Source organism: Bos mutus, chromosome 1 (genome assembly GCF_027580195.1).
Source record: "Bos mutus isolate GX-2022 chromosome 1, NWIPB_WYAK_1.1, whole genome shotgun sequence".
In the NCBI taxonomy this organism is placed as follows: domain Eukaryota; kingdom Metazoa; phylum Chordata; class Mammalia; order Artiodactyla; family Bovidae; genus Bos; species Bos mutus.
Genome location: NC_091617.1, coordinates 80765386 through 80784706, shown reverse-complemented (window position 1 = coordinate 80784706; position 19321 = coordinate 80765386). Strand labels below are relative to the sequence as shown.

General features: G+C 43.8%; 1 protein-coding gene across 1 annotated transcript in view; it reads right to left on the bottom strand.

The window, feature by feature from the left end:
• Positions 1–4398: 4398 nt before the first annotated feature.
• Positions 4399–19321, bottom strand: part of LIPH (lipase H) — a 54574-nt gene continuing 39651 nt past the window's right edge. Inside the window, exons 9-10 of the mRNA XM_005903381.2 lie at positions 9363–9536; positions 4399–7716 (exon numbers count right to left, since the gene is read on the bottom strand). Coding sequence (XP_005903443.1) covers positions 7629–7716; positions 9363–9536 — 262 coding nt within the window. The 3' untranslated portion in view covers positions 4399–7628. The remainder of the gene's footprint in view (positions 7717–9362; positions 9537–19321) is intronic.

Here is a 19321-nt window from a genome sequence, read left to right as displayed (position 1 = left end):
ACTTGTTGACCACCAGCTGAACCAGAGGCTCCAGTCCAGTGCGGTGGGATAATCAAAGCGAAATTTCCTTTTATTGAACTCCTACTATGTGCCCATTATCCCTAATCCTCACAACAGTTCTGCAAGATTGGTTTTTTGTCTTTATTTAACAGATGAAAAATCCGAGTCTCAGATTAAATGGCATCCCCCAAGAGAGCCACAATTAGAATCCAACTCACCCTAGGTCCAAAACTAGTAGTTCGGTACCGCGTGGATTCATGGAAGAGGTGGGGTTTGAGTTTACCGTAAAGGATGAGCAAGATTTCCACAACAGAGACACGAAAGAGAAGGTGAACTGAGGACCCCAGTAAGGGGCCAGCATCTAGTTTCTGTGAAGCCTAAAGGAGTGAGAAATGAGAAGGTGGAAACAAACTGGAAAGCATGGAAGAGCAGCTAAGTAGTTGGATTTTTTTTTTTTTTTTTTAATATTGTACATGAGGAGACACCAACAGAGGTGTTTAAGCAAGAGAATGATTTAGTTCCCACTTTAGAATGTTTTCCCTGGCAGATGATTAGACTGCATTCTGAGTTGGTAGCTGATGAGAAAGGATGCAGGCCTGAGCCAGGACCACAGTAGTGGGGAGGAAGATGGACAGACTGGGAAGAGTTGAGTTGGTAGGACATGGCTAATTAAATGGAGAATGACAGAGAGGACTCCAAAATGTCACAAGCCTGGACAACAGAAACATCCTTGTCATATCATTCAAAGCTCCTCTTGGGCTACATAAAGAGCACCTGTCAGAATTCAAAGTGTACAAGGTCCTAACAAGCCCACGTCCGGCAATTTAACCCATAGATAGGCCCTTAGGCAGACAAAGATGTTATGTTCAAGGGTATTCTGTCGGCTTTGTTTTGATATGAGGGTATTGGGAACAACCCAAATGCCCATCATTTGGGGACTATCGAGGTTAATTATGGTATATTCACAAATGGAACAAATACTAAGCAGCTTATTGAAAAAGGGAAGCAGCTCTGTGTATCCAGATACAGTACAGTAGCCAGAGAGATGGGTAGGATAAAAATCAAACAAGTTGCAGTGTTAGACTATATTATGATTCATTTGTAGGAAGAAGAAAAAAGATATATTTTATATTTTCAAAATTCTGGGATTTGCATGAAGGAAACGAAATGACTCAATGTCTGGGATTTGCATCAAAATAATGGGAAGAAGGGAGAAACAATGACTTTTTAACTCCACTTCTTTCAGAAGAAGGCTTTATTAGCATCTTTATCTTGCTGAAGTTGTTGAAGACAATACAGATTTTAAACTTCACCTTCTTGACCTGAATCTGAAAATAATGGCTTGTAAGGATATAAACAAAACAGTATTGGCCATTGAGTTGATAATTACTGAAGCTGGGTGATGAGTGCAGGGAGGTGGATTTTACCATTTTCCCTGTTTCTATGAATGTGCAAAGTTTTCCATTTTAAAACATGTGTGGGACTGTTCTCAGCCCTCCATTCTTTTCCTCCCTTCACATTCCAGCTGAATACACATGGTGTTAGTTTGTGCCTGTGACTACACTCTTCACTGGCAAACTTTTCTGCCTGAAAACTCCTACTCTTTCATCAATACACAGGGCAATTGTCATCTCTTCTGAGAAGCCTTCTCCAGCTCCTGCAGTCCAAAAGGCTGTTCCTTCTCTGTGCTTAGGGCGGCCTGTGAAGTGTCTTTATTCCTGCGGTTGCATATACTCTGCTCCAGTGTCATCACCCATCTCTCCAGGAGACAGTGAACACTTCTGTAAATGAGACAAGGTCTCACCATCCTGTGTCTGTCCCAGCCCTTAACCCTGTGCCTGGCTTTTCATTGGCACTTAATAGAAAGAAAGAAAGTGAAGTCTCTCAGTGATGTCTGACTCTTTGTGACCCCATGGACGGTAGCCTGCCAGGCTCCACTGTCAATGGGATTTTCCAGGCAAGAATACTGGAGTGGGTTGCCATTTCCTTCTCCAGGGAATCTTCTCTACCCAGGAATCGAACCCAGGTCTTCTGCACTTCAGGCATGCTCTTTACCGTCTGAGCCACCACGGAAGCCCAAACTAAAGAAGGTCCTACCGAGATTTGAACTCAGATCGCTGGATTCAAAGTCCAGAGTGCTAAACATTACACACTTACTAATAGTTGGTTAAATCAACGGACAAGCCTAGGGAGGAAATGACTGGTTGTTTGGTTTGGACCATGTTGATTTTGAGAAGTCAAAGGAATATAGGAGGAGAGAAACTGAATGAATAATGACACTGAGCCTGTGCCAGCAATGTGCACAGCAGAGAACAGGAAGAAAAGCTCCTGTTCTCAAGGGCTTCGCTTTGCCTTTGGTTGGGGGAGAGTATGGAGAGTTACAGAGCATGATATTGCTACAGAGGAAATGATGTGGCCAAGCTTCCAGAAAAGCAAGTATCATCATCCCTTTTATGGATGATGGCTGAGCAGGTGTTCACATGGAGTCACTTTAAGGGTTGATGAAGTCCAGAGCTGTGAGTGTCGAGCAGGACTGCATTAAACATCGGTCCCTTACAAGCCCATGCTCCTTGCTCCGCCTGGCACTGACACCACCTCTCAACGCACAGGTGAAAATCCAGAGCTTGGGCTAAACATTCATACGTTCTGTCTAGAGGAGACTGTTGAAACGGGACAGGGGGAGGTCTCTTAGGAAGACCATAAGAGGGAAAGTAATAGCAGCTGACATTCATTGAGTCTAGGCACAGCTGACCCCACAGGAAACCTTTTACACACATGAATGTATTTATTTATCATATCATGAGGCAGGGGCTCTTAAAATCCCCCACTTTACAGTCCAGAGAAGGAAAACTTAGGCGAAGAGAATTCAGTAAACGGAGGTCACATCCCAGCGGACAACAGAGTCTACCTGCTTACCCTATATTACCTTTTGCAGAAAAGACTGAGATCAGAAGCCTGCTAAGGAAATAGTAGAGGCAGTGAAAGAGAACAAGATAGCTCATTCAGGGATGTTGGATGAGAGAGAGGGTGGTGGGGAAGAGTGTACTAAGGGCCCCAGAAAGACTGTTAGAAAGGAACCAGTGCTGTGTCAGAGTCCGTGGAAAAACCCAGCAGGGAGACCTGAAGGACTGTGGGACTCAGCCACCACCAGGTGGAAAGGGACTTTTGACAGCTCATTTGGAAGACACAAACCTTATTTCCTATAGGCTCACTGCCCAAGCCCCTGCTTGTTGCCCCTGACCTATCCCCCTTGCCTCCTTTCCTGATTTCTCCTGCTCAACCCGTCTGCTTTGGGGAAGAAACCCTGGACTGTGTTCCGCACTACCAGCCCACCTCCAAAATGATCATGGTCTCCCTTCTGGCCCCCAGCCAAGCACCTGCAGAGCCAGCTGCAGCCTGCACAGCTTCCACTGAGGCCACTCAGTTACAGCACATGCCAGGCAGCCTGTAAAGTACAGCAGCAACCCACCACCAGGGACACATGTTGGACTGGGAAGCAGGTCGGGGTAATGGTTCAGGGGTGGGAAGGAAGAAAAGCCAAGAGGCTCCAGTGAGAATGAATTAGCCCGTCACTCCCTGTGGCTCTTTGTCTTAGGGCTCACCCTCCTCTTCTGGCTTAGCTCTGATCAGACCACATGGCTTTGCATCCGCATTCCTGCTCCAAGAACAGGATGGACACCTGCCCCAAGAGGAAGACCCAAGGGCCAAGTCCTCTCCCTGGACTTTGGAATTGGACCACCTAGTGAGTGGTCCCAATGATCCCAAGGACCCCAGTGACCCACAGCTGCCCTGTGGAGTGGGTGGAGCTGATGCAGAGAGAGACATGGCAGAGCACAGGGTTAATAAAGTCCCATGGACTCTTGTTGCTGAAGGCTCCAGGGTGGCCACCATCCCTGATCTTCCTGATGTCTGATGGTTCAGCTCTCTCTCGGGTTCCACAAGTCCTCTCTCTAATAAAATCCAGGCTAATATGAGTGGATTTCTGCTGCTGGCATCCCAGGTCAGGAAGGAGAACACAGGAGAGGGTGGGAAGTTTTGGAAATAAGTATCTTGATGTCTCAGAGAAGGCGATGGCACCCCACTCCAGTACTCTTGCCTGGAAAATCCCATGGATGGAGGAGCCTGGTGGGCTGCAGTCCATGGGGTCGCTAAGAGTCAGACACAACTGAGCGACTTCACTTCCACTTTTCACTTTCATGCATTGGAGAAGGAAATGGCAACCCACTCCAGTGTTCTTGCCTGGAGAATCCCAGGGACGGGGGAGCCTGGTGGGCTGCCGTCTCTGGGGTCGCACAGAGTCAGACACGACTGAAGTGACAGCAGCAGCAGCAGCATCTTGATGTCTAAACCAGAATGGAGGTGGCTCCCTCAAGTCCCTGAGGACAAATCCACTCCATTCTGCCCAACAGACATCAGTTGGGCTCCTGCTTTGTGCCTGGCATTGTGGTGGGTGCTAGGGTAGCAAAGACAAATAAGCAGCAACTGCTCCCATGGTGCTCACAGCCTTGGAAGAGATGCCAACATGGAAATATATTACAATATGGCTGAATACCAGCAGCGCCAGAAGCACATACAACGTTGGTGGCAGAGTGGGTGGTAGAAGAGAGCCGTGGAAGAGCAAGCCTGGCTCAGAGTCCCCCAGAAGTGCCTGAGGATCCTGGAGGGCTTTAGCTGAGGTGCAGAAACAGGGGAGTGGGCGAGGGCAAAATCTCCTTGTATTCAGGATAGGTGAGCTTGCTGCAGGATGGTATCGGGACCACCTGAAAGTTGTGATGAGGGGTGAAAACAAGAGCCAAACTCTCTCGCCCAGGAAGCCCGCGAAGTGGGCAGTGGACCAACAGAGACGAAGGAGATAAGAGTAAGAAAGGTGCCTGGGAGAGAGGTCCAAGGCAGAGAAGGGTGGGCGCCCCCAGGGAAATGGGCTGCAGCTGGGGGTGGAGGGCTGCTCCTTCCTCACAACTGAGCATGACTCCGTAGGGCTTACAAGATAATGGACAGTGTTCATTTAATATTTCCTGAGCGCAGACTACATTGTAGGCATCACACTAGGCACACAGCCTGTGCCTGGCAGATCAGTTTAGTGGAGAAGACAGACATTAATCAAATAATCATACACATACGTGTTTAAAAAATATATATATATAAATGGCTATAGAAGGGGGTGTCCAGCACACTCTATGGAAAAATGAGGGCCGGGGACACTCCCCTGAGGAAATAACCATCCAGTGAAGGTCAAGATGCTAAGTAGGAGGAGATACAGGTGAATAGAAGAGGGGACAGGGTAGGCTACAGTTTAACTGCATCTTTTCTGGGGATTCAGATGAATACACTGACAAAGAGAAGGAAGAGAGGCAAGGATAACTGGAGACAGAGTTCCAGGGGCTTGGGAAGAAAGATTCTGAGAGTGGTCACGCCTGTCACTGCCTTCATTTCACCTGATCACTATCACATGAAACTCACTGAAATCCACCTCCACTCCAGGGACCAAACTTCTTTCATTTATTTATTTGCTCATGCATCCTCCCACCCCACAGTGAGGTGGGTACCATGCTAGGAGATGCCAGGAGAAGAAACTCAAAGAAACCCACTGGCCTGAGGAGCTTATAAATCGATGGAAATGCTGTTCCTGGCATTTTTCTGCTGTTTTGATCCCCCGCTTACCAAGGAAAGCAAAGAGGACAAAAAAGTAACTATGCTAATCAGAATACAGGACCAGTTAAACTCTAAAAAGAAATCAGAGCCTATGAGCACCCAGATCTCTAAGTCCACCTCTGCTGGAAACATGGGAGGCTGATAAAACGTCCAGGTGGGCAGGAGCATCACTGAGCTTTCCTCCTTCCAGAGTTCAGACATTCACCGCAAGCATCCCACACTTCAGTGGAACAGACTCTGGATTTGCTGTGTATGTATAAATAAAGATAAGACGTGCCACACAGTATATTTACAGAGTTCCATCATTTATGAAACAGAGATTCCATTTAAGACTATTCTCACAGAAAGCAGTAGAAGAGCAGTCACTTGGATGGGGAGGAGGCTAGTGGACCTGTGACTTTCAGGAACCTTCCTGCAGTGGTCACAGCTGGGCAAGGGGTGCTGTCCACCCTTTGGCCCTGTCTCCATCCTGGACATCTGCTCAAGGATCACCCTCTTGTGGTTCTGACCCCTCTGACCTTGGCCCTTGGGGGACCTCTTGACTTGGCTGTTGTCATTCCAGATTCATATATCATGCCTCTTCCTAGAGAAACCTGAGAATTCCTCAGACTGGAAGATTCAGATGCTCCAAGAGCAAATAAGTTAGTGCTTTGAATTCACATGTTAACAAATAGGTTGTTTATCATCACTCCAAAAGAATAACACAAATAACCTCTAACAGGTGGGACAATGGATGGATGATTGTTGTTGTTTAGTGGCTAAGTCGTGTCCAACTCTTTTGAGACCCCATGGACTGTAGCCTGCCAGGCTCCTCTGTCCATGGGATTTCCCGGGCAAGAATACTGGAGTGGGTAGCCATTTCCTTCTCCAGAGGATCTTCCTGACCCGGGGATTGAACCCACGTCTCCTGCATTGGCAGGCAGATTCTTTTTTTACTGAGCCACCAGGGAAGCCCTGGGACTATGATAGCATATTTTTATTTTGCATTTGTGCATTTCTAAATTTCCTTCAATAATTACAGATTACATTGATAAAAAAGAAAAACAAAAACCTTTCTTAAGTATTGCTTAAAATGAGGGTTGCATGTAAAGTGATGCTTCTTCACCTTAAGTGAAAAACAAGCTCCACGTCCTCTCTCCTGCCTCCTGCCCTATTCCTTGTCCCTTTGAGCAGGGCTTCCCCTCTGTTTCATCTGCTCTTCTTCCCTCATCCACTTACTGTCTAGTCCAAGCAGCTGCCCTCTTGGTCTGTCCCTACCTCCTCCTGCACTAACCCACTTTAAACAAGGCAGGAAGCCGGGGGTATGGTTTTCTGCCTTCCTAAAGCAAATAGCCTAAGAGAGAAGCTGGTGTTGATAAGGAGAAGCTCTCTTGTTGCACATTAGATAAGCCATATCAAAATAGATAAAAGCATATTCACATGTATCAAGCCACTGACAGAAGTGGCACCCAGGGGATTTCAAAGAACCCGTCACAGTCTTGCCTCCTAAGCCTACACGAGAGCCCTGTGAGGTAGGTCTGTTTCCATTCCCTTCTTTGTGCAAAACCTGGAAGGATCTGGCGTGGGGAGCATGGAGTCAAGTTCAAAGGGAGGCCTCCAGCCAGTCCTTCCCTTAAGATGCCTGGATGGCCACTGTGATGGGCAGAACTTCCCGAGTGACAAGCAGCAGAGTTGACAGGTCGGAACAAAGGAGGCCCCAGGACACAGCCTAGCATGGTGCTGGGCCGTCCGGAACCTAGCTATTTCTGATTTGCCCTACTTAGAGACTCCCTTCCCAGGACTGTTTCATAATCCAAGGTTGTTTGACATTTTGCAGTGTGACATCCATAGGACATTACTGTAAAAGGGAAAAAAAAAACAACAACCCTGGTTATTCCATACTTTTTGTGCCTTGAGGAAAAGATGAAGTGAAGCTTTAAAAAGCCTGCAGTTGTAGCATTCTTGACATTACTTGTACTTAGGTGTCCTGACAACAATTACATTTGCAGCTTTGGGCACAGAATAGGTTGGAAGACTGTTTCAACATTTTCCATCAGTACAAGATCATACCGACACAACTGGGGCCTGTAAAAACAAAATGAAATATCCCTGTCAATGCAATGATAAAAATACCCTATTCTAGTAGAACAAACTGTATAATCTCTCTCAGATATAAAATTACTTAGCAATTATTTTTAATGTTCTAGGAAAATGCTTGCAGTAAATAAGCAGAGTCATAGCAACAACAGTAAATAAACTAACACAACTTTGTAAAGCAACTATATGTCAATAAAAATTAATTAAAAATAAGAAATCATGGTGTTAAATTTTATTTACCACATAATTTCAACTAGATTTTTAAAAATAGAAGATTTAAAAAATTAAGCAAAAATTTTAACAGTGGTTGCCTCTGAATAATGACATTATCTATGATATTCTTCTTAACACTTTTTGTACTCTTCAGATTTATAAAATGAATATGTATTCCTTTGACAACCAGAAAAGAAGTATTAAAAGGTCCCAGTTTGAGGTTCCCTAGTGGTCCAGTGGTTAAGAATCGACCTGCCAATGCAGGGGACACAGGTTCAATGGCTGGTCCAGGAAGATCTCACATGCTGTGTGAGCAATTAAGCCCATGGGCCTAAAGCCCATGCTCCACAACAAAAGAAGCCACCACAGTGAGAAGCCTAAACATCACAACTGGAGAAAGCCCATGTGCAGCAATGAAGACCCAGCACAGCCAAAAATACATAAATAAAAATCTTTTTTTAAAAAAGTTCCAGGTTTAAGATATCATGACTATCCTTGGGGAGTAGGAGGGGGTGGGACTTGTATTATTAAATGTTTTAAAGTATCCTAAACATTCAGGAAAAAGGAATTTATAAATGTAAAGCAATAACTGCTCACATCATTTTCTGTCTCTTCGTCCACAGGTTGACTGCAAGGACTATATGTAAGTGTGGCATTACTCACAAAGCATACATACCATCACAGCTTTGTTCTTTCTCCCCCTTTGTCTTTGTCTTTCTCTCTGTACACACAAATACACACTGTTTATTTTTTCTGAACCGACTGAGAATGGGTTGTTTACCCCTTTAACACTTCAGCATGTTTTTCCTAACAAAGACCTTGTCAGTGCAGTTATCAAATTCAATGTTGATATGTACTTCTATCCTGTATCAATGCAATAAAATATTTCAGATTTTCTGTACCTTTTTTAATGCTGGGCCGTGTTTTATCAGTTTGCCAAATTATATGAGGATTTCTTTTCTACAACAGAGTATCAGCTTGCAAAAAACATGGGTGGAGTGCTAGGGAATAATTGTTTAAACATATAACAACATTATTTCTTTGGAGTATTGGCCCATTTATCTTTAAGTGCATACCAGTAAATTTTTCTTGGATTACTGGGCAACTTTTCTTTTAATATTTATTTTCAATTTATTTTTATTTATTTGGCTGCTCTGGGTCTTCATTGCAGCATGTGGCCCCATGTGGGGCCAGGGATCAAACCTGGCCCCCCCAGATCCCCATTGCAAAAGTGGACCTCAGCCATGGACCACTAGGGAAGTCCCTAGGAAATTTATTTAATCAAATCTAGTTCTGGAAAACCCCTCACTTCTTTCATTGTGATTACTGAAATCCTGCTGAAACATCAGACCAAGCAAGTTGGACAGGAGTCAATAACATCTTTAGAAAACAAGAGCCTGTCAGACCCTGCCTCAGCTTACCTCTCTGGATGGCCAAGTGACCTTAACTTCATTCGGAGAATCCTGAGCTTGTACCTCGGGCCGATTACAGATCCTGTAGAGAACACCAAGGAAATGGCTTCCACTTTATCCAGATCTTGATTGAATCTTGCAAGCAGGCTCACTTGGTGGTATTTCTGAAATGTTGCAGGTTCACTGGAAGGAAGAAAGAATATATTTTTAAGTGAATCTAAATTACCAATGAAAGAAAACCATTTGAAGCCTACAGATCACTCATTAGCAGGTAGCCATTTGACCCCATAGCCTGCACTAGGTGACTTGCATGAGCAAAGTCCATTGGATTCCAAAGGATCAGCAGAAGTGAAGCTCTGACCCCAGGACTGATGAAATGCTGTGACACTGGAAAGGTGTGTGCTGCCTACCTGCTATAGGTCAGACAGCCTCCTTGTCTCTTGACACATATCTCCAGTCCCCTGAAAAATTCTGCAAGGTATTACTGTCTTTATTTCACAGACAAGGAAACAGATGCTCACAGAGCTTAAGCTCTCCCAGGTCACAGGGCTTATCTATAGCAGTGCAAGAAGAAGAACTAGGTTCTGGCTTCTCCATTGAACTGCATTGTTAGATGCATAGGTATATTTTTTAGCCAAACTAGATACTAATTTAGAAGTTGTGCTTAAGCATGTATTTTTTCAGTTCTACCTCTCAAGGGAAACCTCAAATTAAAATAGCTACATCACAGGTTCCAATAATTTTTGCTAAGTGTGTGGAGATGTTTCCTACAATTGGAATCCCAAATTGAGCCTAAGGTGTGTCCAGTGGAGCTTTAGCTGGGTACTGTCCCCCTGGGGAGCTGGAGAGTAGGCTATGGAGAAATGATTGCTCCAGAAACGAATCCTTAGTTTGGAGGTGGAGATGGGGGTGAGGAGGTGCTTGTTGCCCCAGCCTCACTGTCAGTCTTGTGGAAAGCTGAAGTGCTACACATAGAGCTAATCTAAAAGGTTGCCCAGATTTTGGTTTCCAAACATCATCTCCACAAAAAAGGAACTAGGGCTCCCGGGAGAAATAGTTGATTTCAGGGCTTGGGCAGGGAAAGCACAAAGTGATCCTAGAATGATACGTATGCCGAAAAGTAAGAAATACTCAAAGAATGTTAGAGATGTTCAAAAGAATATGGAATCACTTCAAACCCACTAGGATGGCTACTGTAGGAAAGAAACAAAAACCACAGTAAGTGTTGATGCAAGTATGGAAAAATCGGAACCCTTGTATGTATTGGTGGGAATGTAAAATAATACAGCCACTATGACAAACAGTAGGAAGGCTCCTCAAAAAATTTAAAGTAGAACTACCACATGATCCAACAATTCTACTTCTAGCTGTATACTGAAAAGACTTGAAAGCAAGGTCTCAAACAGATATTTGCACACCCATGTTCATAGCAGCATTGTTATAATAGGTAAAAGGTGAAAGCAACTCAAATGTCCATCAATGGATGAACAGATTTTTAAAATGTGGTTTGTACATACAATGGAATATTAATTCAGTTTTAGAAAGAAAAGAAATCCTCTCACATGCTACAACATGAATGAGCCTTGAGGACATTATGCTAAATGAAATAAACCAGTCACAAAAAAATAAATACTGTTGAGTCCACTTATATGATGTGTCTAAAGTAGTCAAAGTCATGGAAACAGAAAGTAGAATGGTGGTTGCCAGAGAATAGAGGAAGGGATAAATAGATGTTATTTAATGGGTATAGAGTTTCATCTTTGCTCCTACTGCTGTTTAGTCACTAAGTCATGTCCGATTCTTTGGGACCCCATGGACCGTAACCCACTAGGCTCCTCTGTCCATGGGATTCTCCAGGCAAGAATACTGGAGTGTGTTGCCATTTCTTTCTCCAGGGGATCTTCCTGACCCAGGGATCGAATCCTCGTCTCCTTTCTTTACCACTGAGCCACCTGGAAAGCCCCAACTGAGGATAAGTCTCCACTAATAAAATAAAAATCCATGAATCCATATTGATATAAACTAAGAAATGAATAAATAAGTAAGAAGAAAATGCCTTTCCTAAACATTGACTTAGAAAAATCACCATATGACGGCCATCAGAGTAATAATTCAACCACAGAACATTAAAACTAGTGGGTAAAAGTTTGAGGAGTAATGGACAATTTACATAGTCTCAAAGTACCCAGCCACAAAATACAGTGGAGAAACTTGGCAGAAATCACCTTAATCAATTGATCCATGTTAATGAAACAAACCAAAATTGTGAGCCTCCTAACATGATGCACTGAGACACACATGACTTCACCTTTGTGATGTCCTTGTCAAAGATGAATGCCCTGAATCTAATCATGAGGAAACATCAGGGAAACCCAAACTGAAGACATCCTAAAAATAATCGACCTGTAATCCTCAAAAGTGTCAAGGTCAAAAGAGTTGAGGAAAGGCAGAAGAACTGTTCCAAAGTGAAAACTAAAGAAACAGGACTACCAAATGCAGCCAGGGATCCTGAACTGAATCCTTCTGCTACAAAAGGATGTTTATTAGGAAAATTAGTAAAACTAGAAATGGGGTCTCAGGATCAGTTCAGTTCAGCCACTCAGTCATATCCGACTCTTTGGGACCCCATGGACTGCAGCACGCCAAGCCTCCCTGTCCATCACCAACTCCTGGAGTTTACTCAAACTCATGTCCATTGAGTCGGTGATGCCATCTAACCATCTCATCCTCTGTCGTCCCCTTCTCCTCCCACCTCAATCTTTCCCAGCATCAGGGTCTTTTCAAATGAGTCAGCTCTTCACATCAGGTGGCCAAATTGTTGGAGTTTCAGATTCAACATCAGTCCTTCCAATGAACACTCAGGACTGATTTCCTTTAGGATGGACTGGTTGGATCTCCTTGCAGTCCAACGGACTCTCAAGAGTCTACTCCAACACCACAGTTCAAAAGCATCAATTCTTCAGCAGTCAGCTTCTCACATCCATACATGACTACTAGAAAAACCATAGCCTTGACTAGATGGACCTTTGTTGGCAAAGTAATGTCTCTGCTTTTTAATATGCTGTCTAGGTTGGTCATACGGAGAAGGCAATGGCACCCCACTCCAGTAGTCTTGCCTGGAAAATCCCATGGATGGAGGAGCCTGATAGGCTGCAGTCCATGGGGTCGCTGAGAGTCAGACATGACTGAGGGACTTCACTTTCACTTTTCACTTTCATGCATTGGAGAAGGAAATGGCAACCCACTCCAGTGTTCTTGTCTGGAGAATCCCAGGGACAGGGGAGCCTGGTGGGCTGCTGTCTATGGGGTCACACAGAGTCGGACACGACTGAAGTGACTTAGCAGCAGCAGCAGGTTGGTCATAACTTTCCTTCCAAGGAGTAAGCGTCTTTTCATTTCATGGCTGCAATCACCATCTGCAGTGATTTTGGAGCCTCCAAAAATAAAGTCTGACACTGTTTCCACTGTTTCCCCACCTATTTGCCATGAAGTGATGGGACAAGATGCCATGATCTTAGTTTTCTGAATGTTGAGCTTTAAGCCAACTTTTTCACTCTCTTCTTTGACTTTCGTCAAGAGGCTATTTAGTTCCTCTTCACTTTCTGCCATAAGGGTGGTATCATCTGCATATCTGAGGTTATTGATATTTCTCCTGGCAACCTTGATTCCAGCTTGTGCTTCATCCAGCCCAGCGTTTCTCATGATGTACTCTGCATATAAGTTAAATAAGCAGGGTGACAATACACAGCTTTGATGTACTTCTTTTCCTATTTGGAACCAGTCTGTTGGTTCCAAACAGAATCAGCATCAGATGGTAGCAATGGATCAATGATATTCTCTTATTCTGATGATCAATTGTGGTTATGTAGGAGAGGGTCCTTATTTGTAGAAAACACACTACAGTACTTTGCGTTGATGAACCTGCATGTTGGTGACAACTATAGATGGTTCAGAAAAAGAAAAAGCTCATAGTACTACTGCAACTTTTCTGTAAACTTTAATTTCTCACAATAAAGAGAAAAAAAAAACCCAATAGGAAAGGAGTGGTTTAACCAAAAAGGGTTATAAACAGTTCAACTCTAGTCCTCCTTGATCAGAGTATAGCAATGGAAAAAGGGATCCTTCCCACTTCTCCAGGGGCAGTTGTAGAACCAGAAAAAGGTAGGGACTCCAGGAGGAGGTGATGCCACCTGCAGATGGCAGAATCCAGTGAGGGTGCTAGGGAGGCGGACAGGAAAAAGGAGACCTGGATCTGATCAGGGTTGTCTGTGAGCCCAGGTAAGATGCCCTCTTCCACCAAGAGCGAGGTCTAGAGATACACAGGGAGGCACTAACCAAGGCTGGGTTCCTACAAGAATAAATAGAGTAAGAGCCAGTGAACTATGGGTTCTGGCAGTATGGTGCACTAAATACCCTGTAAATAACTCATAAGAGTAAATACAATTACAAACAACAACAACAAAAGTTAAAAACCTTTTAAATTGCATTGAACTAAGAAGAAAGGAAAGAATACTGAGGAACCCTCAAAATACATGAAAGCAGAAATCCAAATAGATAAGGGGAATACTGAAATCACCCTAGGTTGGTCTTTTTTGGAACTTGGTAAGCTTGTGCTTCAATATTCATGGCCTTGCAGGGCAGTAGGACATGAAACAAAGTCTATGGGCTCCTCAAGGTCAGGAGTTGAATAGGAGGCATCTAGGGGCAAGAGTGAACTAAACATGAATTTGAAATAAATAACCTTCTACCACCTCAGGGGACAGAAAATTTCCCCCCTCAAATCTTGACACTATGAGAAGCTAAGATGCAGATTGCTTACATGGGTCAGCAGTTTCACTTCGAAGTACTTGGTCCGAGAAACCTCAGGTTTAAAAAGTAAAGCCGTCCCAGATTGATGCTATCTCCAGGAACTAGACTGACGCAAACACAAATCCCTTCTATAGCAATCTACTTCTACTCAGATCCTCAAAGAATTCCCACACATAGTAAAATAATTACAATAATAATAAAGGCATTTGAAAGGGAGCGGGGAAAGCCACGGGTTTCGGGCTTTATGACCGCTAGCTGCAGGCAGAAGGATGCAGGCGGGAAGATGCGCGAGTGCCCTAGGTACTGGCGGCGGGGTGGCACAGCCGCCTGATCCATGCGGCATCTGTGCGGCAGCTGCAGGCAGGAGGCTCCTCCGCCTGGCCTGGGTGTGAGTGAGGAGGCCCCGTGGAGGAGGCCGGTAGAAGTGAAGTGACCACGGGGGTTTGGGACCACCGAAGCGATCTTCTCAGGGGAACCGTGTGCACCGGGCAGACCCCGGGCATCCTCTGCTCTGCAGACAGGGGGCAGGCAGCCCACCTGCCCGTCCCCTCTGCACCAGACCCTGATGGATCCAAAATGCTAACTGCGAAAAGAAACAGGAAAAATACAAAAGATCAGAATGTTAAAACCTACCAAGATTTCTCAGAATTGTCAAAGAGCATACAAATATGTGCTTACATGAAGAAAATGTGATGCAAGAAGTACTGCACTCAAGCGACCTGGTAAGGAAGCACTTGCCAGTGACTGTCAGTCTCAGTTAAGGGTTTCACTGTGGAATTTCAAACTGCCAAGGGATATGGGAAAACATTTAGGCACAGACCCCCAAAATAATGTCCCATAAAAGGAAAGAGAGCCAAAGGAAGTCCACCAGTGAATGCTCCTGTTCTAGGGAAGCGGGGAAAGTGGCCAGAGCAGCCTGACTTCCCATAATGTCCTCAAGAAGAGCCAGAATATCACCCTCATGCTGCAGCCTAAGAGTATTTTGCTGTTTCAAACTGAAAATTGTCTTGAGGAAAAGTCTGTTTTCCAGTGCTTTAGGGAACACCACACATTGAAGACTTATATTCACCTGACTGAATAACAACCAAGAAAAGCTGCAGAAGCAAAATTTCTTAAGAAAGGAATTTTAAAAAGAGACATGACAGAACTTCCCTGGTGGCCGGGTGGCTAAGATTCCTCACTCCTAATGCAGGGAACCAGGGTTTGATTTCTGGTCAGGGAACTAGATCCCATGTGCCGCAACTGAGAGTTCAAATGCCACGACTAAAGATCCTGCATGCCACCATGCCACAGCTAAGATTGGGAGTGGCCACATAAATAAATATTCCAAAAAAAAAAAAAAAAAAAACTCCAAAGGGATCAAAGACCTAAATGTGAGACATAAAACTATAAAAGCCTTGTACCCAGAATATATACAGAACTTTGCAACTCAAAAATAAACAGCTAATTAGCCTAGTTTAAAATGGGTAAGGCACACAAAAATTTGCACCCAGATATCTTTAACAGCTTTATCCAAAACTACTAAGACGGGGACTTTCCTGGAGGAAAAAAACCTGCCAAGATGGAATTCCCCGGGTTCTAGTGGTTGGGGCTGTGTGTGCTTTCATTGCTGAGGGCGTAAGTTCAATCCCTGGCTAGGGAACTGGGATCCTGCAAACCTCTCAGTGCGGCCAAAACTTTTTTTAAATTAATTAATTTTTAAAAAGCTGCCAAGAAGTCTTTTGTAGGTGAATGGATAAATAAAATGTGATAAACCAGCTTGTCATTGGTGCTGTTGTTTAGTTGCTAAGTCATGTACCACACTTTGCCATCCATGGACTATAGCCTGCCAGGCTCCTCTGGCCATGGGATTTCCCAGGAAAGAATACTGGAGTGGGTTGCCATTCCCTTCTCCAGGGGATTCTTTGCGACCCAGGGATAGAAACCAAATCTCCTGCATTGCAGACAAATTCTCTACCACTGAGCCACCAGGGAAGCCCATGATACATCAGACAATAGAAAAGGAAATGAAGGTAAAAGAAAATGAGCTGTCAAGTAATAAAAAAAAAAAAAAAAGGAGGAACTCTAAATGCTTATTACTAAGTGGAAGAAGCTAATCTGAAAAGGTTACCCTACTGTATGATTCTAATTATTTGACATTCTGAAAAATGCAAAACTATGGAAACAGTAAAAAAAAAAAAAAAAGTCAGTGGTTGCCAGTGGCTGGGGAAAGGAGGGATGAATAGACAGAGCACAGATTTTTAGGGCAGTGAAACTATTCTGTGATCCTACAATGACAGACATATGTCATCGTACAATTGACAAAACTCATAGAATGTACAACACCAGCAGTGAACCCTAGTGTAAACTATGGACTTTGGGTAAGAATAAGGTATCAGCGTAGATTCTTCAGTTGTGACAAATGCACTATGCTGGTGCCAGACTTTGGTTCTGAGGGAGGCTGCCCCTATGTGGGGGCAAAAAGAATATGGGAAATCACTGTATTTTCTGCTCAGTTTTGCTGTGTACTTAAAATTGCTCTAAAAAATAAAGTCTATTTAAAAGGAAAAATGGGCTTCTATGGTGGCTCAGACAGTAAAGAATCTGCCCGCAATGCAGGAGACCCGGGTTTGATCCCTGGATTGGGAAGATCCCCTGGAGAAGGGAATGGATACTCACTCCAGTATTCTTTTTTTTTTTAATTTATTTATTTTTTAATTGAAGGATAACTGCTTTACAGAATTTTGTTGTTTTCTGTCAAACCTCAACATGAATCAGCCATAGGTATACATATATTCCCTCCCTTTTCAACCTCCCTCCCATCTTCTTCCCCATCCCACCCCTCCAGGTTGATACAGAGCTCCTGTTTGAGTTTCCTGAGACATACAGCAAATTCCCATTAGCTATCTATTTTACATATGGTAATGTAAGTTTCCATGTTACTCTCTCCATACATCTCACCCTCTCCTCCCCTCTCCCCATGTCCATAAGTGTATTCTCTATGTCTGTTTCTCCATTGCTGCCCTGTAAATAAATTCTTCAGTACTTTTCTAGATTCCGCATATATGCGTTAGAATATGATATTTATCTTTCTCTTTCTGACTTACTTCACTCCGTATAATAGGCTCTAGGTTCATCCACCTCATTATAACTGACTCAAATACATTCCTTTTTATGATTGCCCACTCCAGTATTCTTGCAAGCAAAATTCTAAGGACAGAGGAGTCTGGAGGGCTACAGTCCACGGGGCTGCAAAGAGTCAGATACAACTGACTAACAAAAGGAAAAATGGGTAAGGGATCTGAACAGACATTTCTCCAAAGAGCTATACACATGGCCCACAAGCACATGAAAGATACTCAACATCATTAAATCATTAAGCGAGTGAAGTGAAGTCGCTCAGTCGTGTCCAACTCTTTGCGACCCCATGGACTGTAGCCTACCAGGTTCCTCTGTCCATGGGATTTTCCAGGCAATAGTCCTGGAGTGGATTGCCATTTCCTTCTCCAGGGGATCTTCCCAATCCAGGGATCGAACCCGGGTCTCCTGCATTGTAGACAGACACTTTACCGTCTGAGCCACCAGGGAAGTCAATAGGAAGTTGCAAATCAAAACCACAATGTGATATCATGTAATGCCCACGAGAATGGCTGTAACAAAAGACAGACATGGATGAATGGATAAACAAAATGTGATGTATGCTGCTGCTGCTAAGTTGCTTCAGTCGTGTCCGACTCTGTGCAACCCCATAGACGGCAACCCTACCAGGCCCCTCTGTCCCTGGGATTTTCCAGGCAAGAATACTGGAGTGGGTTGCCATAACATTCTCCAAATGTTATGCATATATACAATGAAATATTGACAGTGAAAGTGAAAGTCACTCCATGGAATTCTCCAGGCCAGAATACTGGAGTGGGTGGTCTTTCCCTTCTGCAGGGGACCTTCCCAACCCAGGAATCGAGCCCAGGTCTCCTTCACTGCAGGCGGATTCTTTACCAGTTGAGCCACAAGGGAAGCCCAAGAATACTGGACTGGATAGCCAATCCCTTCTCCAGTGGATCTTCCTGACCCAGGAATCGAACCGGGGTCTCCTGCACTTCAGGCAGATTCTTTACCAACTGAGCTATCAGGGAAGCCCAATGCAATATTATTCAGTCTTAAAAAGAAAGGAAATTCTGGTCACAAGCTGTAACATGGACAAAACTTGAGGACATAATGCTAGGTGAAAAAAGCCAATCACGAAAGGACAAATACTATATGATTCAACTCATATGATGTCTCTGTGCTGTGTGCTAAGTCGCTTCAGTCATGTCTGACTCTTCGTGACCCCATAGACTGTAGCCCACCAGGCTCCTCTGTGCATGGGATTCTTCAGACAAGAACACTGGAATGGGTTGCCATGCCCTCCTCCAGGGAATCTTTCTGATGCAGGGATCAAACCTGCATATCCTGCACTGGCAGGTGGCTTCTTTACCACTGAGCCACCAGGAATCCCATAATGTATCCAAAGCCATCAAATTCATAAAAATAGTACAATGGTGGTTGCTATCGGAAATGGAAATTTTTATTTAATGGATATATAGTTTCAGTTTTTCAAGGTGAAAGTTCTGGAGATCTGTTTCACAACAATGTAAACACGCTTAATAAGAAACTGTACACTTAAACATGATTAAGATGGTAAATTTTATGGGTTTCTTAATTATAATTAAAAGTCTTAAAAGACTGACGATAAGAATCTTGGCAAGGATGTGGAGGAAATGGAACTCTCATATATTGCTGGAGGGAGCGTAACATGGTGCATCCTTTTTTGAAAACAGTTTGGTTGAAGTTCCTCGAAAAGTTAAACACAAAGTTCTGTATGAACAAGAGAGTCCACTCCTAGGTATATACCCAAGAAAAATGAAAACCTATGTCCACACAAAAACCTGTACATACATGTTCATAGCAGCATTATTGATAACAGCCAAAAGCAGAAAGAACCCAAATATCCTTCAACTGGTGAATGGGTAAATAAAATGTGGTATGAGTGAGCAGACTGTGCAGTGGAAGCTTGCTGAGCCAGAGGTCAGTGGATCAAAATAAAATATGGAATGTCCATAAAACAGAATATTATTCAGCCATAAAAAGGAATGAAGTACTGATGAATGCCTCAACATAGATGAATCTTAAAAATATCACGT